The 25,525-nt window shown below is 38.1% G+C and overlaps 1 protein-coding gene across 2 annotated transcripts; it reads left to right on the top strand.

The window, feature by feature from the left end:
* The first annotated feature begins 68 nt into the window (after positions 1-68).
* plekhj1 (pleckstrin homology domain containing J1) lies at positions 69-25,525 on the top strand. 2 transcript variants are annotated; one of them, XM_043721185.2, is made up of 7 exons: positions 69-490; positions 12,018-12,085; positions 16,553-16,619; positions 19,825-19,915; positions 20,463-20,526; positions 23,009-23,074; positions 24,540-25,525. In XM_043721185.2, the coding sequence occupies exons 1-6, from the start codon at positions 397-399 to the stop codon at positions 23,072-23,074; spliced, it is 450 nt and encodes a 149-aa protein (XP_043577120.1). In that variant the 5' UTR covers positions 69-396; the 3' UTR covers positions 24,540-25,525. The 2 variants fall into 2 exon arrangements, with proteins under 2 accessions (XP_043577120.1, XP_043577122.1); XM_043721187.2 differs by lacking the exon at positions 69-490 and adding an exon at positions 508-626.

Raw genomic sequence — 25,525 nt, 5'->3', positions numbered from 1 at the left:
CGGAAGTGAGGTTTTCAATAACTTTATTGACAGCAAGAAGCGGCGGAGCTTGAGGGAAGTCGAATGTTGGGGCGAGGCGCGGTTTTTGTTCTGTCTCGAGCTCGGTGTCCGTTGGTCATGTCGTACGAGTCTTCCCCTCCCCCCCGCAGCTTCAAGTCCTGATTTACCGCTCGCGTGGGTGTTTCCGTGTTTTATTGACTTTTAGATATGCCGCAGACCTTGTCACTATTTAATACCAACGGCACGTACCTCCTCCTTCGCTTCCAGCGGTAACGCTGACCAGGTGGGGCAGCTGGGTCCGGAGGGAAGGAGCTGCTTTTTAAATTAAATTTTAACATCCACCTTGGTGAGGGAGGGGGTGATTGTTGAAGGGGAAAGGCCTGCCCGCTCGCTGCCATGCGATACAATGAGAAGGAGCTTCTGTGTCTCTCCAAGCAGCCCGCCGAGAAGGCGGCCGAGCTCACCATGAAGGGCCCGAAGCGCAACGACGGTAAGGAACATTCCCAGCTGCTCCAGGATTTGGTCGCTGCAAGAGATTTCAGCTGCTAAATAGGGACGATGAAACTAGCGCTAAGTGTTACCTGAGAAACAACATCTCTTCCTGTGTGACCCGATGGTGACAGCGAGTGAGTGCAATGTACAAGAGTTGACTCTGCCCGTTCCAGTTCATAGTTTCGTTGCAAGCGCTACTATCAGAAAATAGTGGTTATAGAGTCATAGAGATCTACAGCATGGAAACAGACCCTTCGGTCCAACCTGTCCACGCCGACCAAATATCACAACCCAATCCAGTCCCACCTGCCAGCACCCGGCCCATATCCCTCCAAACCCTTCCTATTCATATACCTATCCAAATGCCTCTTAAATGTTGCAATTGTACCAGCCTCCACCACATCCTCTGGCAGCTCATTCCATACACGTACCACCCTCTGCGTGAAAAAGTTGCCCCTTAGGTTTCTTTTATATCTTTCCCCTCTCACCCTAAACCTATGCCCTCTAGTTCTGGACTCCCTGACCCCAGGGAGAAGACTTTTTCTATTTATCCTATCCATGTCCCTCATAATTTTGTAAACCTCTATAAGGTCACCCATCAGCCTCCTACGCTCCAGGGAAAACAGCCCCAGCCTGTTCAGCGCCTCCCTATAGCTCAAAATCTCCAACCCTGTCCACAGCAAATTGTATTCTCTTATATATCAATATTTACGGTTGATGGAGGGGATAGTACAGAACCTAAAGTCGGGCTAATTTCAGTAAATGCCAATTTATATAAAATGCAACTATTATAAGTGTTTACTGTAACAATAGCCCCCATCTTGGGAAGGGGGAAAGCACATGAATCAAGAAGGAAGTTACGGATAGGAGTTTTTAAAAATAAAAACCTTCTTTTGTGTGGTGAGTGGGAGAAAGGAGATGGAAGAGAACTGAAAACAAGATCATTGGAGGTAAAGGGCAGATGCTGAACAGGCTGGAAACAGCAACACAAGTTGCCCTGGAGGATTGGGAGTAATGGTGATTAGACTGTAGGTGAATTTGAAAATAAGGATATTAACATTAAGATATGGGTGTTAACGTGAGTCCATGTGGGTAGAGATGATGATCAAACTGGATTTTGTTATGGGATAAGTATTAATAGCAGTGTTTTGAGTAAGCTGAAGTTAATGTTGAGCAACTGGTCTGGAGGGACTTGGGTGAATGAGGGCTTAAATGGCCAATGATCCAATGTAGGAGTGGAAACATATGGGCATGATTTTTGTAATACACCAATCTGATTTCAAATCCAGATTGATAACCATCTGATTCTAAAACAATGGCTAGGGAGAAGATGAACAGGTCTAAACTGTAAATACAAAGGTAAAAATACTGACTATACTCAGTATATCAGGAGCATCTCTGGTGGGAGACAGTGTTAATGTTTCAGGTTTGGAAATATTAGTTGTAACAGGTTTTAAGCTGTGGAGGAGCAGAAGTAGCCATTTGGCCTTTCCTTTTTCGTTTTATTAAATTATACCTGATCTGATTGTGGTTTGAATTTTCTACTTTGCTCTCTGAGCCCCACAATTCTCTACTCCCTTGTTTATCAAAAATCTTTTGGCTTTGAGTAAATTCCATGACACAACCCTGCCCATTTCCTTGACCTTTGAAAAGGAAAATTCTATAGCCTTACAACTGAGGGGGAAAAAAAAATCTCCTTATCTGTCTTTAAAGAAAGAGTTCTTAAAACTGTTTGCGTATACTTGATGCCAAAGAAGGTTGTCATGCTGGTATCTATCCTATCAAATTCCCTCATGACCTTGTACATATCAAAGTTTTAAAATCTCTCAAAGCCAGGTTATAGTCCAACAGGTTTTTTTGGTCGTACTAGCTTTGAGCGCTGCTCCATCATCAGTAACTAGTGTTGTGATTTCTTTGACTTTGTACACCCCACTCCAATACTGGCACTTCCACATCATGTATATTTCAATAAGGTCCCCTCATTCTTCTAATTTCCCAATAGGAACTCACCCAATCCAGCTCAACCTTTTGTTTGAATGAGCCCTTCATCTCAGAAATGAGAAGTTTTTGAACTGTTCCTTTTCAAATAAGGAGACCAAAACTGTACATGTGTTCAAGATGTGGTTTCACCAAAGCCCTGCTGCAATAAAATTGCTCTGCTTTTGTATTCCATTCCCCTTATAACAGTCACCATTCTATTTGTCTTCCTAATCATTTGCTGGAGCTGCAAGCTGATTTTTGTTTTGTTTTGCATCGCAGATCTCAGACACAGTGTGGCAATCTCTATTTTAAATAGCCACTACTTTATTCATTCTTCCTTCCAACGTAGACTAATTCACATTTTTCTACACTAGACTCAATCTAACAAATTTTTGCCCACTGTCAATCTACTTATCTATTACAAGACCCTTCATCTGCTTTTGGCAACTTATCTTCTAGCCTATCTTTCATCGGCAATTATCATTGTCAAATGTGTCTGCTGTATGTTCAGTCCCATCTTCTGAGAGGTGGGGCAGGGAATGAGGAAAACTGTACCATCTGCATTTAGTCCAACCTGCCTTCTCCCTGTTTCACCATCCTAGTTCTCTTCCTCCACTTGATTACATCCTATACCTATAATGTCTGTTATATTTTTTTCAGTTCTCTTTAAAGATTGCATCCCTCAAATATTAACTCTTTCCTCTCCACAGGTGATGTTTGGTCTATTAAATAGCACCAGCATTTTATTTATTTCAGCATCTGCGATATTCTGCTTTGTGGGAGTTTAAACTTTAATGGTTAATATTTCAGACATTCATTCTCTCCATAAATGCTGAATGCTAAATAACTAAGATTAAAAGCAGTTGTGTTGGGACTAATTGCTCTAGTTTATTGCTTCATCCTGTTTATCATCTTTTCCTGCTTATGGGTGTTTGGACCTTCTGATGACCATCCTCCATGGCGGACTTCCGGACATGCAACAACACAGACTGGCTGAGCAGAGGCTGATAGCCAAGTCCGGTACCCATGGGGACGGCCTCAGCTGGGACCCTTGGGTTCATGTCACACTACAGTGGGCAGCACGGTGGCACAGTGGTTAGCACTGCTGCCTCACAGCGCTAGAGACCCGGGTTCAATTCCCGACTCAGGCGACTGACTGTGTGGAGTTTGCACATTCTCCCCATGTCTGCGTGGGTTTGCTCCGGTTTCCTCCCATAGTCCAAAGATGTGCGGGTCAGGTGAATTGGCCATGCTAAATTGCCCGTAGTGTTAGGTTAAAGGGGTAAATGTAGGGGTATGGGTGGGATGCGCTTCGGCGGGTCGGTGTGGACTTGTTGGGCCGAAGGGCCTGTTTCCACACTAAGTAATCTAATCAATGTCTTGCATAGCTGCAACATGACATCCCAACTCCAATGCTCTGACCAGTGAAGGTGAGTGTGCCAAACACCACCTTCACCACCCTATCTACCTGCATTGCCACTTTCCAGAAACTATGAACCTACACCCTGAGTGTTCAACAACACTCCCCAGAGCTCTGCCATTAAATTTGTAAGTCCTGCCCTGGTTTACCTTACCAAAGTGTAACACCTTACATTTATCTAGATTAAACTCCATCTGTCACTTCTTAGCTCTTTGGCCCATCAGATGAAGATCTTATTGTACTCTTGGATATTCTTCTTCACCGTGTGCTATAACCCCAATTTTGGTGTCATTCACAAACTTACTAACCATACCTCCTATATTCTCATCCAAATTGTTAATATATATGATGAACAACAGTGGACCCAGAACTTGCAACACTGGTCACAAGGCTGCAGTCTGAATAGCAGCCCTTTACATTTGTTTACATGAAAGGTGTAAGTGGAAAGGTGTAAACCTCATCATACATTCCCGGAACAGGAACAGCACCAGGTGAACCACTGAGCAAAGTCTACTTTTTTGAAACAGAAAATAAAGCTTCCTCGATGATTTTATGAAAATAAAGACCTTATTACACTGGGGAAAAATAAAAATAAACAGAAAATGGCTCTCTTGACTCCATCCCACCAACCTCTTTTCAACAGGGACCAAAATAAAAATAAACTTAAGCAAAATCAAGGTATAGAAACCTTCCGCCACCACTATCTGTCTCCTCATCAATCCAATTTTGTATCCAGTTGGCTGTGAGAGATTTAACCCTAGTAACTAGTCTACTGCTGGCATGGTTTGCACTATAATTAGGGGCTGGTACAATTTTCCCTGGAGTGTTGCAGTCTGAAGGATGATCGTGTATAGATCTATAGAATCATGAGGGGTATAGATAAGATGAATAGCCAAGGTCTTTTTCAAAGGGTAGGGGAGTCTAAAATTAGGGAGTATAAAGTTTAAGAGGAAATAATTAAAAGCGGCCTGAGAGGCAACATCTTCATATGGTGGTATGTGTATGGACTGAGCTGCTGGTGGAAGTGGGTACAATGATTCTAAAGCGCGTAGCCTTAAATATGACACACATGCTGTAGAGAGTGCGAGAAAGTGCTTGTTCAGAGGAATTGGGGACATCTGTTCTTAATATTAGTGGATCGGTATAAATATTTGTTCACTTGTGGAATGTGCGGCAGTACTTCCTTCTCAGGCTGGAGGTGCATATTTCACAATAGGATGTCGGATAAGTAAATTGTTGGTTTATATCAAAGACTCTTAACAAAACTCATACTCAATAGGAAAAGAACTTTGTAATTTAATAGGCTGAGTGGAATATGCATGTAATAGAAACATCCTGATACATTTTCATGTATACCACACAGAGCAGATTTGAATTTATGAAGCTTAGTTCCCTCCTCTTGACTGTCCTGGAATGTGAATGTCGCATTACCCTTACAGGCTAAGAAAGTCGGAGGGTCGATGTGGACTCGATAGGCCGTATGACCAGCTTCCACACTGTAGGGATTCTATGATTCTATGAAAACACAGGCTGAAAGTGGCATAGTAAGGAAGTTGTGTGAGTGAGAGAGAGAGAAAACATTCTTCTGTAAATTACATTCACTGACTGAAGGTTTCAAGGGACACCGAGTGTATGTGAGAGAGAGAGAGACATGACGAAAGCTGGTGGAAAATTTAACTATTTCTGGTCTGATTTGAGTGAACATGCATTGAATGTTCGTGTGTTCTTCCCTGGACCCCGAGATCTGGGAATGTTATGAATTGAATTTGCATTCTGGGAATCTAAGGTGATTTTAAAAGAAAAGGCTATTTTGTAGGACGATACTAGACATGTTAGCTGAGCAAGATTACGTCATGACCTTCCAGCATAATTAAGACCAGTCTCTCATTATGATGTACTAGCCAAAACAATTGACCATCTGGCCTGGCTTGATCCAGGTTCCCACTTTGATGTGCATATAGCTTAATTAGGCAAGCGTACTCAGACCTGAGTTTCTCTTCCTCTGCAAATGTTTGCCATTTTATTGTAGCTTATCTGATTAAGGACATGTGGCATTTTTGTAATTTTGATCCTAAATTCTGTATAAAGACAGCTTGTTTGCAGCAATAAGGGGAGTAGTCTGAGAGAGCTCTTAGCTGGCACAGGTACTCTGCTAAAGGTTTTAGAACCTTAGCTCAAGCATAGCTTGTAGTCATCTGTTACAGTGTAACATTGAGCCATTGGTAAATGTAAAAGTTTAAACTGTCTGCAAGAGTTTTATATTCCAGACTACCACAAGAGTATGATATCTGGGACGAACCAAGATAGGCTACAGGTAGAGTCCATCCCTAAGCCGTCTCAAATAGGTACTTTAACAATTACAGCAATTAAAAGGCATTTGGATGGGTACATGACTAGGAAATGTTTAGAGGATATCGGTCAAATGCATGCAAATGGGACTAGTTCAGTTTAGAATATCTGGTTGGTATGGACAAGTTGGACCGATGGGTCTGTTTTCCTGCTATTAGACTCTTATGACTCTAAGTGTTTAAAAATTAACATACTTTTCTAAACAACCTGTTCAGAGGTGTTATTACACACCTCTGGAGCATGTAGGATTTGAATCCAGGTCTCTCGGTTCAGGGGCAGGGACACTTTGGCAGAAGAAAGTTCTAAACTCTGATTCTATAATTAGAAAACATAATTAATCCAACTGCACCTACCTGGCATGGATATTAACAAATACAAATAATTGGGATTCTCTCAAACTCAATTAGCACTAGGACAGTGCAAGTATAAACAGTAATGTTTATACTTCTGCTAAACCAACAGTCCTGTTGGTTTAGCAGAAGTGTTTACAAAAAAAAGTAACATGAGATTCTAATTTATACTGCTACTTAGCACTTGTTATGCCGGCCGTTTAAATGAGTTCTAGTTCTCATTGGGTTTTCTGTTTGTTACGTTGTCAAATCCATTCCTGATAACAAGTATCTCTGTTATTTTTTTCTCAATATTGGTTGTAATCTAATTTGAAAATTTTACTTTTTTTACTTAAAATAGCAACGTTTGCTCATGGTGGGGAGGGAAAGACCGTGTGGAGGTTGTGGAGGTGGAAAGGCTTCATGCCTTTTTGCATGTATAATTTCCAATTCCTTTGTTTTTTATTGTCCCTGTCTTTGCTCTTTCTTTGATTGTGACAAGTTTTTGAAGATCATTTAAATAATATAGTTTAAATGGCATTTAATTTAATTAAATGTTCATTTGGTTTCTTTTATGCAATCCCATTTTTGTTTGTGCTTTTGCATGTAATGGGTCTACTTTGAACCAGCAATATTGGCCCAGTGTTTGTGGTCAGCAGCAAAGGGAAAGCACTCACTTGTAACTTCCTCAGCCACTCAAAAGACTTAGCCAACCTTATGGTGAGTTCCCTCTATTTTAAACTTACCACCATCTATGGCATCCAGCTAGAGTAGATGCAATAAGGAGACTGATTAACTGATAAAATTCAACAATTCTCACCTGGCAAAACTGGTAACTAAAAAGTTATTATAGTTCACATTTTAATTATTTTAAAATAAAAAAAAATGTGAGATTAAGGTGAAATAACAAACTTAATTTTTTTTTAAAAATGAATAATTGTTCTTCAGGGTGAACATATGCTTGTAAAATTATTTTATGTATGGCTAGAGAGATTATTCAAGAGTAATTATGATCAAGTATGCTGTTTAAAATCTCAGACACACCTCATTTAACAAGGCTTAACATTTTCAATGCTTTACTGTGAAAATATTGTAAAATACTGGAAAAAAACTATTATTTCCATCAAGTCATCTCTAGATTGCATCAGCAATGCCTGCATGACAGCTAAATTTTCACATTCAACTGCACATATATGGATGCCAGAAGTTGCTGTTATTTATTGGCAGTTAGAGGTGACAAATAACCTAGCATGGGTTCAAATCCCACCACAGTAACTGTAATGGTGACTGTGAAACTAATGTCAACTGTTTTTTTTAAAAAAACAACATCTGGTTCACTAAGTCCTTTTTAGGGAAGGAAATCTGTCAGCCACACCTGATCTGATCTACATGTTCCTTCAGACATGCCGTGAAGTGGTTGATTCTTTACTGCCCACAAAATGGCCCACCAGATCACTTGGTTCATCAAATCATGGCTGTTTTGTTATTATCACAACTATAAATTTTGGGCAGTGCTGATCTTTAAGATCTACTAATGCTCATTTGCTGCCTTCTAAAATACTACTGTTAGCAACTGCATTTTGCTGAATTGAGTTCATCCAAGTATATGAAATGAGTTGGCAATATGAAACATCAAGTGGATGCTGAACAGTCCAGGACTATTAGCAAAGAGTCCTTGCTATCCCATATAATTATATCTATTTCAAAGATTTAAATAACTTTCATAGGGGCAGGTTTAATGTCATGATGAAGCACAAAATAGTATTTGTCTACCACGTCACTAAAGATAAGTTAAATGCTGAATCCACTCTATACTGACAGCTGCTTTTGTGACCAGCCTTAACATGTAAGACACAAAAAACTGCAAATTTTCAACATTAAAATGAATGTTTGATACACAATTGTTTGGTGATGGGGCAATGTGTTGCCAAGAAATTTCTGACTAGCCTGGTATCTCTACTTGCTTTAAATTATTGTTTCCAACTAGGAGAAAGTTGATCTTAATGTAGTTTACAAAATTCTTCTGACCACATGGCATTGCATGGAATACACAACACAAACTAAACCAAAGAACCTGTTTATCTACAAGAGTTTTCTCCCCTTCCATCTGCCTCATTTCAATGCAGCTTATTCCCTTTTCCTTGTCTTCAGTAATTTCCTTGTGCGAGCATCTAAGCCATTTGTTTTGACCACTTCCTATAGTGGCAAGTTCCATTTTTTTTTAAACTACCTGTAGAGGAAATCCTTCTTGTTTCCATATTGGAGTTTTTTTTTAATATCTAGTTTGTTTTTTGTGTTCCCATGAGTGGAAAGATTTTCTCCTTACCTACCTTTTTGTAACCGAGTTCTGAAACACTTCAGTCCGTTTAATCTTTCTTGACTAATCATGATTTGGAGGTGTCGCTATTGGACTGGGGTGTACAAAGTTAAAAATCTCTCAACATCAGATTGTAGTCCAATAGGTTTACTTGGAAGCACTAGCTTTTGGAGCGCTACTCCTTCATCAGGTGGTTGTGGCTCTACAACCACCTGATGAAGGAGCCGCGCTCCAAAAGCTAGTGCATCCAAATAAACCTGTTGGACTATAACCTGGTGTTGTGATTTTCAACTTTGACTAATCATAGTCTCTCTTCTGGTACCATTCTTCCCTGGAATTTGTTGCATTTCACTATTGTTTCTCTGATTTTTTTCATTTAGAGATCAGAAGTTTACACTTCTCCTTTTAATATGGTCTAACCAGGATCTGTGCTATTCTAATACTGCTTCGCTACTTTTTAATTCTATATCCTATGTTATATCTTGTTTTGCTAGTTATTTTAACTGTTTTGCAAGCTTGCATTTTTTCCTCAAAATTATTTGTACATTTGTGTCCCAGTTCCCTTTGCTCTTTTATCTCACATAATTTGTTATTTTCTATGGCACAAGTGACCTTTATAGGTTTCTTACTATAGTGCATCACCACATTTAACTTTCATTTTCCACTTTGTCTGGTCAAGTCTTTTTTTAAATTGTCTTCAATTCTGTTTCTTTCTTTCTTTCTTTCTTTGGTGTTAGCTACATACTTCATTTGCTAAAGCGAAGGAGATGACAAACTATATCTCATAACTCTGTTAACTAGTCAGTCATTAACAGGTGGTTAATTATGCAGGATTGTTGCATTCAACCACTGATCTGTGCCTGTGCACAAGTTGTGCATGCCTCAACCTTCAAAGGGAATGTCTCCTGCCTTAAACCTGATTTGGAGAGGCTGGTTTTGGATTGGAGTGTACAAAGTTTAAAAATCTCACAACACCGAGTTAAAGTCAGAGCAGCGCTAGTGTGCTTCCAATTAAACCAGTTGGACTTTAACCTGGTGTTGTGTGATTTTTAACTTTGCCTTAAACCTGCCTTTGAGAACTTATTTCAGGTTTTCTGCTTCAGTTTCTTTTGTATTAAGTTTAAGTAAGACCCATAAATTCTTCATATGGAAACCGACTGTGGAATAAAAGTGTTTTCTCATTAAACAAAATAAAAATTAAATAACTGCAGATGCTGGAAATTGGAAGCAAAAATAGAAATTGCTGTAAAAACTCAAGTCTGGTAGCAACTGTGGACAGAAATTAGAATTAATGTTTCAGGTCCAGTGATCCATCACCCCTTTGTTTTCTCATTGCTGTTTTTCTTTCCTCTGAAAAAGGGCCCAAATATTTGAAATAGTGAGGAAGGAATTAATATTCCCAAGATAGCCACAGACTGAAACGTAGCATTCTTTATAACAGAGTTAATTTGGTTAGACCTTTAGTTGCAAGACAACACTCAAGCTGGCATCTTTCTGAATAAGCGCAATATGGATAGTACAATAGAAGTACTTAATGAGCATGCATAATGATTACAAAGTTTCTTGCTCAAACGTATGTAGACACTTTTGGCTATGAACTTCAAATATGCAAAGCTTTTAAAATTCCTTTTAACAAAAAGTAGTTTTTTTTGACTTGCTATTAAAGATTATTTTTAAATCAGAAGCAGATATTCATAGTCCAACACTCCTCAAGGAGCAATCAAAGGTTGTTAAATGTATCAGAATGAAAATATAGTCTTGGCAAGTTACTGGCGAAATATTTTGTTGTATTGCCAAAGAAAGCCAACATTCCGGTTCAATTATTTTGCAGTCTAAAAGAATGAAGATTTCAAGCCTCTTTCAGAACTGAGTAACTTCTAGATGAAATGTTGCAATTGGTAAAACCATGTAATTTGCGTTTTATTAATGCAGTTGGTTAGCCACCAAAAAATATTGAATGCCTTGGGGAGAGCACCAGAATAAACTGAGACTCATTATTTTGTATATACTTGCATGATAGTAGCTTGACAATCATGTTTGTGATCATTCTAATTGTTGTGACACGTCCTGTCAAATTTCTGAAATTGCTTATAATTGTCAAATGTCAAGTAGAATTAAAAATTGAAGTTTTACAGGTTAGGCCATTCCTATATCAAGCAAAATTAAAAATCACACAACAGGTTATAGTCCAACAGGTTTAATTGGAAGCACTAGCTTTTGGAGCACCGTTCCTTCACCAGGTTATAGTCCTGGTGTTGTGATTTTTAACTTTGTACACCCCTGTCCAACACCAACATCTCCAAATCATATATCAAGGAAATAAGTCAGGTTTGTTTTTAACCCAAATCTAACAGTCAACAATAAAACATAGCAGGAAGAAAAATAATTAATTTTTGTCAGTGTTCTCCTTTTGCTCATTTTTGGTTGGGCATTGTGTAAAATCTTATTGTCTGCTCTGTGGGCATTAAGCAAACAGTACAAGCATTCTTTTTGACAAAATCGGCAAAAAAAAATCCTTTTTCTAAAACTCATAAATGATTGTAAATACTGAAAAGTTATAAACATTGTCAAAAAAAAAGATAAACATGGCAACAAAAAAAAATGATTTTGTCCGCAGTGGTTGTGCCACATAAATTCCTTCTCAAAACAAATTTATAGGAAAAGGTGCATTTCCTGCATAATATTAAAACATATATAAATTTTTTAAAGTGCTGACCTTAATATACAATAAATGACATTTGAAAAATGTTAACATCTTCTGTCAAGAAGTTTGTGTTCTCCAAAAGTTGCTGTTTTGGGTGCATTACAGATAAGAATATTAGGTGCAAGAAATTTTCTGGACAGCAAATGGCCTTCTGCTCCTACATCTTATGGTCTTACTGTAAATCCATTTAGCTTTATAAAAGCTGCAAAAGTCTTCAAATGTGAACAATTTAGAAACTTTTTTCAAGTGCCTTTTTGAAAGCTGCTGTTGCAGGATTTATCCACTCCTCCCTACTCCCCCAATTGTCTTTCAATATAATATAGAAGCTTTGTGTTTCAAGAATATTTTGAATGAATGTCTTTCATATCAACTGAGTCTTAGACTATTGAAAGTCTGTCTAATATATGCACATCTTTGTTTCTCCAGCTGCAAAATGTCGTCTAGTGAAGCTAGTTGTCAACTTTCTTTTCTACTTTAGAATTGATGAAGAGGAGGTAAGAATGTGTCAGAACTTATTTGGTATGCAAATCACAACTCATTCATCAGTTACTGTATGATGTCAAAAATAATATCAAAACCAACTATTTATATGTGCTTTGCTGTAACATCCTTATTATGACTTAATAATGTCCTGCCATAAATCTGGTCAATTATAGGCAGAGTAATATTGGATTATGCATAGTGACTTGTAATCTAAATGCCTAACGATGTTTCTATAAAATATTAGTTATAATAAATTACCCATATTAGAAAAGCTGACATGTTACAGAGGAAATTTACCAGAATGGTGGTATAGATGAAGAAGTGTGAGGGAGAAGGTGGCATTGTTCTTATTGGGCCAAATAAGGTTGGAGAGGCATGAGATTCAATATTATGAAGACTTTTTTCATCACGTGGATAAGCAGAAACAGTTTCCACAGGCAGGAGAGTTTGGAACTAGAGGATGTGGATTAAGATAATTGGCAAAAATGACCCAGGAGGAAATGGGAATGTATTTCACTATTTGCTATGGTGCATATTATCCATTTGATTTCATTTATTATTGTCATGTGTACCTAAGTACAGTGAGTAGTTTTGTTTGTGAGCAGCACAGGCAGATCATAGCAAGCAAGGATGTGTAGATCACGAGGTGCTTAGACAGAGTAAGGCATTCAGGTTACACTGCACAGGAGGTGCGCGAAGCAAGGTCAACATAACAAGATCAACTTTGTTTGAATATCCTGTGCAGTTGTATTCTATAAAGTTACAATATGAATTTCTAACGTATTGCAAGATATGGCTTCATAATATGTAGAGATTGCAGATCTCCATATCAAAGTCCATAGCATCATTAACACAGTCTGAGGAAAATTTACTTTACCATGAGTTTATATGGAAAACCAGCTACAAAATAAATACTAAAAGTCTTCCAATATGCATAAACCACACAATGTTATATGTTACACTTATGGTTTTTGCATCATGAGTGTTGATAGTTAGGAATGGGTTGTATATAACGTTCTGATTTTAAGTAGTTACCATATGTTTAGTTAACCATGTTCGTCTATGCACATATAATTTTGTCACTGGAAGTTGATGCCACAGAAGGAAGAGAAACATAGAAATTGTGCGACAATAATATGAAAACCTAGTTAAGACCACATTTAGAATTCTGTTTGGTTCCAGTCATCGCACCTTACTAAGAATGTATTAGTCTTGCAGGCAGTGCAGCCTAGATCTTTTTAAAACAATGTCTGAAATCTGAGGGCTAAATCACAAGAGATGGCATAAACAATAACAAAAAAAACTGGAATTACTGTGGTTCATCAGCTTCTGTGAAGAGAGAGAGAGTTAATGTTTAAAATCAAAGATCAAAAGGGTAACTTAGGAAGAGAATAGGCCTCCTCAAAGATCAGCAAGGCGGCCTTTGTGTGGAACTGCAGAAAATGGGGGAGATACTAAATGAATATTTTGCATCAGTATTTACTGTGGAAAGGGTATGGAAGATATAGACTGTAGGGAAATTGATGGTGACATCTTGCAAAATGTCCAGATTACAGAGGAGGAAGTGCTGGATGTCTTGAAACGGGTAAAGGTGGATAAATCCCCAGGACCTGATCAGGTGTACCAGAGAACTCCGTGGGAAGCTAGAGAAGTGATTGCTGGGCTTCTTGCTGAGATATTTGTATCATCGATAGTCACAGGTGAGGTGCTGGAAGACTGGAGGTTGGCAAACGTGGTGCCAGTTTAAGAAGGGCGGTAAAGACAAGCCAGGGAACTATAGACCGGTGAGCCTGTCATCGGTGGTGAGCAAGTTGTTGGAGGGAATCCTGAGGGACAGTATGTACATGTATTTGGAAAGGCAAGAACTGATTAGGGATAGTCAACATGGCTTTGTGCGTGGGAAATCATGTCTCTCAAACTTGATTGAGTTTTTTTGAAGAAGTAACAAAGAGGATTGATGAGCGCAGAGCAGTAGATGTTATTCGTATGGACTTCAGTAAGGCATTTGACAGGGTTCTCCATGGGAGACTGGTTAGCAAGGCTATATCTCGTGGAATACAGGGAGAACTAGCCATTTGGATACAGAACTGGCTCAAAGGTAGAAGACAGAGGGTGGTGGTGGAGGGTTGTTTTTCAGACTGGAGGCCTGTGACCACAAGGATTGGTGCTGGGTCCTCTACTTATTGTCATTTACATAAATGATTTGGAGCATAAGAGGTGCAGTTAGTAAGTTGGCAGATGACACCAAAATTGGAGATGTAGTGGACAGCGAAGAGGGTTACCTCAGATTACAACAGGATCTGGACCAGATGGGCCAATGGGCTGAGAAGTGGCAGATGGAGTCTAATTCAGGTAAATGCGAGGTGCTGCATTTTGGGAAAGCAAATCTTAGCAGGACTTATACACCTTAATAGTAAGGTCCGAGGGAGTGTTGCTGAACAGAGAGACCCTGGAGTGCAGGTTCATAGCTTCTTGAAAATGGAGTCGCAGGTAGATAGGATAGTGAGGAAGGCGTTTGGTATGCTTTCCTTTATTGGTCAGAGTATTGAGTACAGGAGTTGGGAGGTCATGTTGCGGCTGTACAGGACATTGGTTCGACCACTAGGAATATTGCGTGCAGTTCTGGTCTCCTTCCTATCGGAAAGATGTTGTGAAACTTGAAAGTGTTCTGAAAAACTTCACAAGGATGTTGCCAGGGTTGGAGGATTTGAGCTATAGGGAGAGGCTGAACAGGCTGGGGCTGTTTTCCCTGGAGCATCAGAGACTAAGGGGTGACCTTATAGAGGCTTACAAAATTGAGGGGCATGGATTGTGTAAATAGACAAAGTCTTTTCCCGGGGCCAGGGAGTCCAGAACTGGAGGGCACAGGTTTAGGGTGAGGGGGGAAAGATATAAAAGAGACCTAAGGGGCAACCTTTTCATGCAGAAGGTGGTATGTGTATGTAATGAGCTGCCAGAGGATGTGGTGGAGGCTGGTACAATTGCAACATTTAAGAGGCATTTGGGTGGGTATATGAATAGGAAGGGTTTGGAGGGATATGGGCCAGGTGCTGGCAGGTGGGACTAGATTGGGTTGGAATATCTGGTCGGCATGGACAGGTTGGACCGAAGGGTCTGTTTCCATGCTGTACATCTCTATGACTCTATCTTAGACTTTCAAGCCCAAATCAGTTGAGTATTTTGTGCACTTTGTTTTTACTTCAATTTTCTAATCTTTTATTTTCTGTTACACAATTATGGTTAATTTTCCTGTAATTTAGATTAAGGGTGATTTGATTGAAGTTTCCAGGATATTAAAAGGGATGGAGTAAAACAATTTCTGTTGGTGAGACTAGAACTAAAATTGAAAAGCATCAGTCTCGTCCTTTCAGGAGTAAAGTTAGGAAACACTTGTACATGTAAAAGGCGATAGTACTTTGGAATTCATTTCAACAAATTGTAGTTACGTTAGCTGAATTATTCATTTTAAATCAGCTCAGTAGAATATTTGTTAACAACCAGTGTTGAGAGAGAAGGGCAAAGGCAGGTTTGTAAGTTGGTTGACAGACCAACCATGATGCAGTTGAATGGTAATAAAATGGTGGATTACCATAGTTCCATGCTCTTCGGAAATGCCATTCTTGACAGCAGTGAACTACTGCTATTGATGGTATTTTTCCAGAGGAAGCAGGGCAATTTTGTTTCGTCTAGGGTGGCTCCTCTGGAGACTGATCACAGATTTTGCTGTCACTAAATTCTTCATCTCGCTATGTTGCTGCTGTTCCTACCTAATCCAGAACTCTATTCATCTCTTCAAGATGTACCAGAAAATTTGGCCAGCCAGCTGCAACTCTCGTGGTTATGTTGTGTTTCTAATTTCTGCCCTCTACTCCGATCTGTCCGATTCTAACAATACTAGACCCTCCTGAATACGTTGTTTGTCTGTGACTGCCCTTGCTTCTTGGCGAGGCACCCTTTCTGTTAGACACCAAAGTCAACACATACTTTTTCACATCGCCTTCACGTAGCTCACCAAGGAAAATATCTAATCCTCTTGAAATTTTGAGTGTTATGTACATGCAGTTTAGTACGCAGATCAGGATAACTCAGGATAAAAACACAATAAAAAACGAAGGGCGATGCTACCATGTTAAGTAATCAAAGTAACACTTTTTAATACATAGTTTATTTCAGGAATTTGGATATCAATAGTGATTATCTGTGGCAATGTTTTCAGTTTGTGGCCTGGTTTCTGGCTGACAGCTTGCAGAAAAGAATATCTATTGTGACTATTTTGACCTACATTTTAATGAAGGCCATTGCTGTTCAGAGTTATGCAGTAGCTTGTTTATCAGCTGACCTGCTGCTGAATGGAAATTGATGCAATTTTTTAGGGCAAGTAGTAACAAAGATATTATTTTGGGAAACAATTTGCCAAGAAATGTTTGTCAATGAAGTAGAAGATTTTTTACATTTCTTCTTTTTTTCTTCTAAAATAGCCTGTTGGTGCCTTATTGCTTGAGCAGTGTAGAATCCAAAAGGAGGAAGACACTGGCTTCTCGCTAGGTAATTTTAACTTTGTTGCTTGTGTTCCATTTATCTGTCAAAAATGAGCGCCCCAGCTGAATTGCAATATTATTTGAAATTCTCTTTTTGAATTGTTTTTGTTGCATGAACTTTTCGATAATTTAAAATGTGGTTGTATCAGTAGAGATTAAAACTCATTTCCACATGAGCATCCTGAAGGTGACAGGTCAAGTTTTTATTTTTAAAAAAAAGTAGTTCAGAAGGTATACAAGACACTTTCCTTTATCAGTCATGGCATAGGTTATAAGAGCAGAGAGGTTACAAGGGATCTTTACAGGAAAATGGTTAGGCCATAGCTATAATACTGTGCGCGGTTCTGATAACCACACTAGGAAGGATGTGATGCTTGGCATTTGTGCGGAGGAGAGTCAGGATGGTGCCTGCGATGGCACAATTTCCAAATGAAGAAAGGTCAGATAAACTTGGGTTGATTTTCTTTTTTGGCACAGAAGGCTAAGAGACCTGATTTTCAGGTGGATAAGATGAAGCATGGATAGAGTGGATAGGAAGCAGCCGTTCCCCTTAATTGAAGGTCAGTAATAAGGAGGCATAATTTTAAGATGAATAACAGGACGTTAAGGTATTTGAGAGACAACCTTTTTCACCTGTTATGTGGTGGGAATCTGGAGAGCACTACCTGGGGTGATGGTTAGGACAGGGAGCTTCAAACTTTTAAAAAGTACTTAGATGAGCATTTGAAATTCTATAACAGTGAAGGATATGGGTCAAGTGCTGGTGATTGGGCCTATTGTAGATTGAGAGTAGTTTGTGCAGACTTTGAAGATGATCCTCTTATTCTGTGACAAATGCCATCAGGCCAAGTAGCTATCCACTGGTGGAATATCCCTCAAATTCAATATAACATTCTTTACTTATTTTCTAAATGTTTATACTTCCTACTCTAACCTGCTTTTTGTGTCCTTTTCACAAAGATTATCACTGTTTGGGACTAGAAGGTTGGAAATGATTTGTGATCCAGGCTTATAATTATAAATAACCCAAACTAATTTCACACACAGCTCCTGAAATAGCAAATAAATGTGACTTTCTTCTATCAGGCTGGGCTGAGTTTGCAATAGTTTGCCAACAATGTACTAATGTCCTAACAATATTCCTACTTAAAATTAAGTGATTTTTTTAAAGAAAATCTTCTGCCTTTTGAGGGTGATGGCGTGATCAGATGTTCAAAACTCCTTCGTTTTATAAATGTGTTCTTTTTCATCCTTGTCCTTGTATTGATAACTTATCAGTTCAGCTGCCATCTGTTTTCAAGAAATCTCATTATGTGGAAAAAGAACGTGCAGAACTCTGTGGTGTTAAGGTTCAAGGCTACATTTTTGTTTATTTGGATTATATCTGTCCTACACCATTGTGCATTAGCACAGTTTATGGTTTTGATTAACTATTGATGTTCTTCATTTCTTTCACATTCATTTAAGACGAGTTCATGATGAGCAGTGAGGAATGAAGTTTCCTAACTGTATTAACAAGATTAATCTTTTTTCGTAGAATTGGGAAAGGAAGTTGAAATAGAAATTAAGTTTGTGCTCTTACACTTAAAGCTCTGTCAAAAACGTCAGTTTTATTTAGTTGAAATATATTTTTGAGTCAGCATTTCAACCTAATTTTATTACGTTCTTATCTCCATTGTCACCTTTTCTTCCAAATGTTTGCTGTTTCATTCTAATTAGCACAAATGCATCTGTAATTTTTTAAATGTCAAATAAGGTAAGATTGAGTATTTTCAGTGTGCTGTTTTTGTGCTAGTTAATCCCTTGCCCTTGAAGAAAGGGATGACAAGTACGTGAAGTCCAGAATGTCTGTTTTATTTACAGAATGCCTGTTTATTATATGTAAAGCTGTCATAAAACTTCTGTTATCATCATGGAACAGAGTTTTTCATGTTTCTTTGTGTTCTTTAATATCAGCAATTTGTGTTCTCTTTCCTGCTTCCTTCTCTGTTCTGCCTCTACAGTTCAAATTGACACACTTTTTTACTCTCTGCTAATTCATGTTAGAACTGTCTTCACTGAGTCCTAAGGTATTTCTAGATTGCTTATTTTCTGTGTCACACTGGGTTGTGATGTTCAGTGTCTTTCTATTGAGTCTGAGACACCCAAATTTAATTTCTATCAGCAAGGCCCACCTTGATGACTCCTTGCTCTTTTAAATCACCAAAATTCCTTTGAACAGAAAAATGGATTACTAACAACATTCTGCTTCTGTCTTGCCTTTCTTTGCCTGCATCCCACCAAAGCAGCTGCCCTTTTACTGTGTCAAGTTGTGAAAACTGTCATTTGATATTCAGTAGGTTTCTGTTTGGGGTCTTTCCCATGACAACTGGATTGCAGGTATAATCACTCCAGTTCTGAGCATTCTGTTTACTTTTTAAAGGAGATATTTAAAACAAACTATATGGAAAAGTAGTCTACTCTAAGACGTCTTGCACTCTAGCATTTGATACTGGCTGCTTCTGTATTTTGGTCCCCCTCCCACCCTTTTCATTTCAAAAGCTGTAAAGAAACCTTCTGGATCTTTATTCCTTTGATTAAGAAATGGTAAAATGGTAGGGGCATTTAATAAAGTTAGTGTGGTTGGGATTGTTTAAAGGGGTGTTAGAGAGGGGAACCCCGATGTCATTAAAAGTGAGTGATACGATTGACTAAAATGAAAATAATATGAAGGACAGGTTAAAAGAAGATAAAAAGCTATTTCCTGATAGAGTACATCTAAGAATCTTGAGGGAGAGATTGAGGTCTCTGAATTTGTATTCTGACCTCTATTCAGTGTGGATTGATGGAGGACCGGAGATCAGTGATTCATTTTTCACAAAAAGGAACAGGTCTGTCTTAGGAAGGAAAATTAAGAGTATGCTTACCGACTTGCTAATATGATTGTGATCATATTAGTAAGTCATGCCTGTTGAACTTGGGGAGAAGTTGAGTTAAAGGATGGTTGGAAGAAATAATGTTTAGGCAAATGTTAGAGTTGCCCAATTCAGCAGGAAACTGGTTTTGGTCTGTACTAATTACAATAATTAATATCACCATCTGCAACTGAAGGAGAAAAAAAACCTGAAGAATCTGAAATAAGCAGCTTTTAAAGTTACTTTATGGAAGAGGAATCTTCATAATGTTTGAAGTGTAGTCACCGTATCCAAGTTGATTCTGAAATTTGGTTGCAGTATTTGTGGATGAACCAGAAAGAAAATACTCATTTGTATGTGACAATAAAGATGAATGTGAGGAGTGGATTGAAGCTTTGACAAAAGCCAGGTATGTTGACATAATTTTTTCATTTGTTATAACCTTATGGACATACCAGGTGATGTCATAATAATTCTGGGCATTGATCTATTTTTATGAGAGACTTCAGTAAAATAATCCACTGGTTCAGTTTCACAAAAGAAGCTTCACATACAATCAGTGTTCTGCTTTGGAGGTTGACTAATTATAAAGGTTTTATCGAATAAAAGTTATGATGCAGCTCTGCTCTGCCTATTGTGGAACTGAACCACGGACAGTACTCTGTTTGACCTCAGCAAGGGTTACAATGGGATCTCTGAACAAGAAAGGAGAAAAGTCAACCGTTTTGAATATTGTTGAGTCAGGGAGAGATGAAAACTTGAGTAAATAAAAGATTATTTTAAAAATTCGTATTTTATATTTCATTAGCAAAGTAGTTATACATAACATTTTCTTAACAAATTATGATTTTTGTAACTGCAATTTGTTAAATAATAAATTCCATGTTTTGATAGCGAAAATAACAGCTTGGGAATAAAATATGGAATAGAAGTTAATGACTTTTTTTATCTTGCAGCTATGAGTACATGCGGAACAGTTTAATTTTTTACAGACATGAAATCGAAAAAATAACTGGAAAAGTGAGTGAATGATCTTGAGCTTTCAAAATATGATTTATTATCAAAATCTAATGACCTCTCAACACTGAAAACAAGAAATAAGATATCTGAAAAGGAGAGATTTGAAATTCTGCCCCCTCTAGTCCATTCCCACTTTACCTTGAATAAAATGAGTATTTGATTATGTGCCATATAAAAGGTTATTAAACAAGATTTATTAGCATGAATAGAGGATTAAATAATGGAGGAAATGAAGACTGGAGTGAAAGAATTTTCAAGTTGACAGGTTGACTGTTGGGAGTGCTGTAAGAAAGATTGCTGGAGCTTTATCAGAATACTGTCTATATTAATGATTGAGAAGAGAATGGAATGTATATAAATTTCCTGGTGATACAAAGCTAACTGGAAATGTAAGCTCTGAGAGGGACTCTTAAGTGAGTAGACAAATGTTTAATGTGAAGTTATGGGCCGGGTGCTGGCAGGTGGGACTAGATTGAGCTGGGATATCTGGTCGACATGGACTGGTTGGACCGAAGGGTCTGTTTCCATGCTGTACGTCTCTGACTCTAAGTTATTCAATATGGAGTGGAATAGAAAAGCAGAATATTTTTAAAAGCCCCTTGATGTTCAGGAGAACTTGTGTGTACTTGCACAAGGAGCAAAATGTTGGCTTGAAAAAGAAGATAAATCACTTGTTTGCCTTTCTAGCAAGGGAATCTGATTACAAGATTAAGGAATTCTTACACACTTGTATAAGGTTTTAGTGCAGCCACACGAGGATGAACGGTGTAGCGTTAGTCTCAGTATTTAAGGAAGGCCATGCTTACATTGCAGTTGGCACAACAAAGCTGATGGACCATATAGTTCACTCCAACTCTGATTTCTTATGCTGTTTATGCTCGTATGCAAAATTTGAATATTAGCTAGTGCACTGATTTTCTTTTTTTTGAAGGCCTCGTATAGTCCTTTTTGAATTATACTTGCACTAGCAATTTGTTCCACAATTCCTAGGTGACAGTTCTGTTTACTCTTTTTGGATTTTTTGCTGACTTGGCCAGTGTGAACTCAAGAAATCTGTTGGAAAGAGTTGTCCATGGCAACATTGTCTTAAATGAATAAAGCCCAAATTAGAACAGAAGAATCTAAAGCATCTTGAACGTTTTGATGTTTGCAGCCCAGGGGAAAAAAGTCTGTTCATCTAAGTTGGTGCGCTCTCATTGAAACCCCATTTTGGTAAGGAGAGGATGGTCTCGATGCTTCATTCCTCAGTTTTGTTTCCTCCATACTTGATTTATTAAACCTGCTCTATCCCCCATTAGGTGTATTATGGCTACACAACCACTTTTCTAGCCTCCTGTTTGTTTCTGATGGATCTGTAACTTCTTCCTAACACCCAATTTTGTCAAAGGCCTAAATGTTGTGCACAGAGAATGCAGTATGGCTTTGCTACTTTATGACTGACAGATTTGGCAGCTTTTCATGAAAAATGTAGAATTATAACATGTTCTTTGCTGCTTTATAGTTTTTCTCTTTGTTATTCCTTTGCAAAAAGACCCTAAATAATTATACTTTATCCATGTTTTCTTTACATGTTTATATCCTGTGCCACACTAAGAAACAAAAATATTCAGTCATATTGTGAATGTATTGTTTCATCCTTTATCTAAGGAAATGTCAATGCAGAAAATTTCCTTGATAATTAACTCTTCCAAATAAATGAATATGGTGTGATCGAATCCAATTTGAATCCTTAATCATTGATGAATTAATAAAGCTCAGTCTGATCAGGACAAGGATAGCATTGTGGATCTTGATGCTTCTGGGTTAGAGACTAAAAATTAGTCTGCTTTTCTAATCTCAATTGCAATCCAGTCATCCCCTGGAATGGAATCAGCATGTCTAGATTTAATACAAGAACAAAACAGATTTGGCTTTGATATTTCCCTTTTGCTACAGTTTTCAGACGGGTAGTGTCTTGATGGGTAAATGAGGAACAGGCATTAGAGCAAGAACCAGCTGCCAGGGCCTGTGGAAGGAAATTTTACATTAACCTGTTCTTTAATTCATTACGTTTTCTTGCATAATAACCAAAGCTGCCTGCTATAAAGAAGTTTAAGAAAAATGCAGTACAGAACAACCTTGATTATCCAAATGAGGCAGGTAGGGAGTATTTTGTTTGGATAACTGATCAAGGTTCCCATGGCGGCGGCAGTAGCAGCAACAACAGGGTTCCCGTGGTGACCCTGTTCCTGCTCCCGCAGCCAGCCCAAGCTATCTGCTTTCACTGTGCTTTTATTTAAATTTAATAACATTTTGTTTGGATAATTCAAAACTCTGATAATTGATGTTCAGATAACCGAGGTTGTTCTGTATCCTGCAATTACATACTGCTATTTCCTACTCCGAGTACTACCTACAGGTGTTTTCTTAAATTTAAAATACGTAGTGTAACTCCTCAGTTGTACCATCATTTAAGTAACACTTGTTACTATACTGTTTGCAGGATCCATTGGAGCAGTATGGAATTTCAGAAGAAACTAGATTTCAAACCAGATCCCAGAGGCTATAGGTAAACGGTGAACAATGAATCTTCTGATTAACCGGTTGTAACTGCTTCCCTGGTCTTTTTAGTAAACTTGCATGAAAGCAGCATACCAAAAAAAGTAAGGCATGTACAACCTCTGAAATATCAAACTGAAAATACATTGTCAGGGACCTTTGTGAAGAATCTGGAACCAGAATTGTAGAGATGTATTTTACTGCAATGTCTTTAGACAAGTGAAAATGATAATTAGTGATTGTAGCTGAAGCCACCACTTATGTAGCATTTTGATCTGTTCTTTTAAACTTGTGTGTCATGGATCCATTTATGGAACTTTAATCTCTGGCTAGTGTAGACCAGTTATCCCCTGACCAATAGCTGTACAGCTAATGATGTTTGCTCACATTTTTTGTCGTGTGTGGGCAGCAGAACTTTGAAAGTGATTGTGGATTTTTTTTGTTTGTATAATTAAGCTAATGATTCAGTTGGCACGATAAATTCTTGTTCAGTAATACAGAAATGGAAGTGTTCCAAGAATATGTAATCGGCTATTTAAACACTCCAGATTCAGTACTAAACTTGATGTTGAGACCAATGCAATAATGCATCATGGCTCTGATGTTTTGATCTCTTCAGTGGCTTCCTTATGCATTGTAGCAAAGTTAATACATCTAGATCTCAGTTTGAATTCATTAAGGAAAATGCTTCGATTTCAAACATCACATGTCAGTATTCAAGAATACCGTTATAAAGAAAAAGCCTTGCCAACTTGTACACTGCAGACCAATTCTCAAAGGGGAGGCTAGTATTTAAACTTGGTTTAGCATTCTTTTGAGACAATGCACATTGACAGTTCCAAGTACCAACATCATCAGCTGCCAGTTGTGTGCGCATCCACATCAGTCTCCTTGGTTATGAGAATCTGGAAATGCTGGACTTAGTTCCATCTTGGACAAGGATAATGGGGAGTCTGACTCCATCTGTGAAGACTGACTGGCAGTATGCAATATCTACACTGTGTGGGCACAAAGCATTGCAATTTCTATCAAACTGCTACTGTGAGGTTAGCTAAGACCTTATTAATTATAAAATATTCAGTACCTGGAAATTGTGGTATTTGTCAGACCAAAATTAGGTGGCAACTGGTAGTTAAGCCTACTAACTATATGCCTGTGAAATAGATTAATTCAGAGGTGTTTTACGTTGAACCTTGAATACTAATTACTTAATACAGCAAATCAGTTATGTAGAATGCTATGCTAGGTAGGAATTGGAGCAGTATGGAATTTCAGAAGAAACTAGGGCAGTAGTTACAAAAAAATCTGAACTAATTCCAGAAGCCATCCCTTTAGTGGGGTAATGTGGGCTTGCATGGACAGCTGACCAAGATATATAAATGCCATTGCCATCTTATTGCTTTAAAATGTAATTCTGTAAACTGAGGTCAGATGGAGTGGACAAACATTAACCTGTTCTATCTTTCTCTTCACAGGTTCTGATGGAACTGGAGTGCTCCTCTAGTTTTTTTTTTAGGTCTAGTTAATTTTTTTATTTTGCATGGACAGTGGTGTTCTTATGGGATCAGAATGGTTTGAATTGAATGTTATTTATGATTTTTGTATCTTAAGGCTTTATGGGGAATTAATATTTTAGTAGAACAGAACTTGAGTATTGCTAAAAAAAAAATCTTGTCAAAGCTTTTGATCTGGTGCTGGTCAGGACAATTAACACTAATTCAAGGAGACAACCAACAGTTACACTACACAAGGAGAATGTTGATGGATAGTCAAGCCATCCTTTATTTAAATTTAATCAGGTGGGTTGACTGATTTATCAGGGCAGTGCACACACAAGAACCAGCAAATGGCTGTCACCTGAGTTTAAACAAGGACAGTATATGTACAACCTCTGTCTGTGAAGACCAGAGCTCTGTAGAAATGTGGTTTGCAGTGTGGGACACTTGCATGCGCAGGAAGCTACATATAAATACACAGGGCCCAGTTCTTGTGTACATGAACTCAACCTGTTTGAACACCATAAATTAACAGATGACTTGACTTATCAACTGTTTTGTGTGCAACACCTAGATCAGTTGGAATCAATCTACCTGGCAAGTAACAGCCATACTTAAAGCTGATTGGTTTAAAATTTATAGTAAATGCTCCTAAAATTTAAATTGATCTCTAGTGAACCACCCTGAATTTTAGAATGAAATTTTATCTCAAGGCTTCACTTCAAAGTGATGGCCTATTTATGAGAGAGAATCAGATTGACAACTCTTCATTGGGACTTCACTTTAAGTATGTACACTGTCCTGGCAGAAATTACTGTGACTGTAAATACTTCAAATTTGCATGTATATTAGTGACTTTTAAATTTTGCTCCTGTACTGCCATAAATGTAGAAGTCTTGTTCAAATGGAAGCCCTATTAACATAGAATTCCAACATTGTAAAATAAAACAAAGCTTTCATTTTTA

This window comes from Chiloscyllium plagiosum, unplaced genomic scaffold, assembly GCF_037043375.1.
Source record: "Chiloscyllium plagiosum isolate Xiang-an unplaced genomic scaffold, Cpla_swu_hap1 HiC_scaffold_28, whole genome shotgun sequence".
NCBI classification, from domain to species: Eukaryota; Metazoa; Chordata; class Chondrichthyes; order Orectolobiformes; family Hemiscylliidae; genus Chiloscyllium; species Chiloscyllium plagiosum.
This window is presented reverse-complemented; position numbering and strand designations above follow the sequence as displayed.

Coding starts and splice junctions, on each gene's coding strand:
- plekhj1 (XM_043721185.2), top strand. CDS start 397: ATGCGATACAATGAGAAGGAGCTTCTGTGTCTCTCCAAGCAGCCCGCC. Junction 16,620..19,824: donor AGACACTGGCTTCTCGCTAG/GTAATTTTAACT, acceptor ATTTGGTTGCAG/TATTTGTGGATGAACCAGAA. Junction 20,527..23,008: donor TCGAAAAAATAACTGGAAAA/GTGAGTGAATGA, acceptor TACTGTTTGCAG/GATCCATTGGAGCAGTATGG.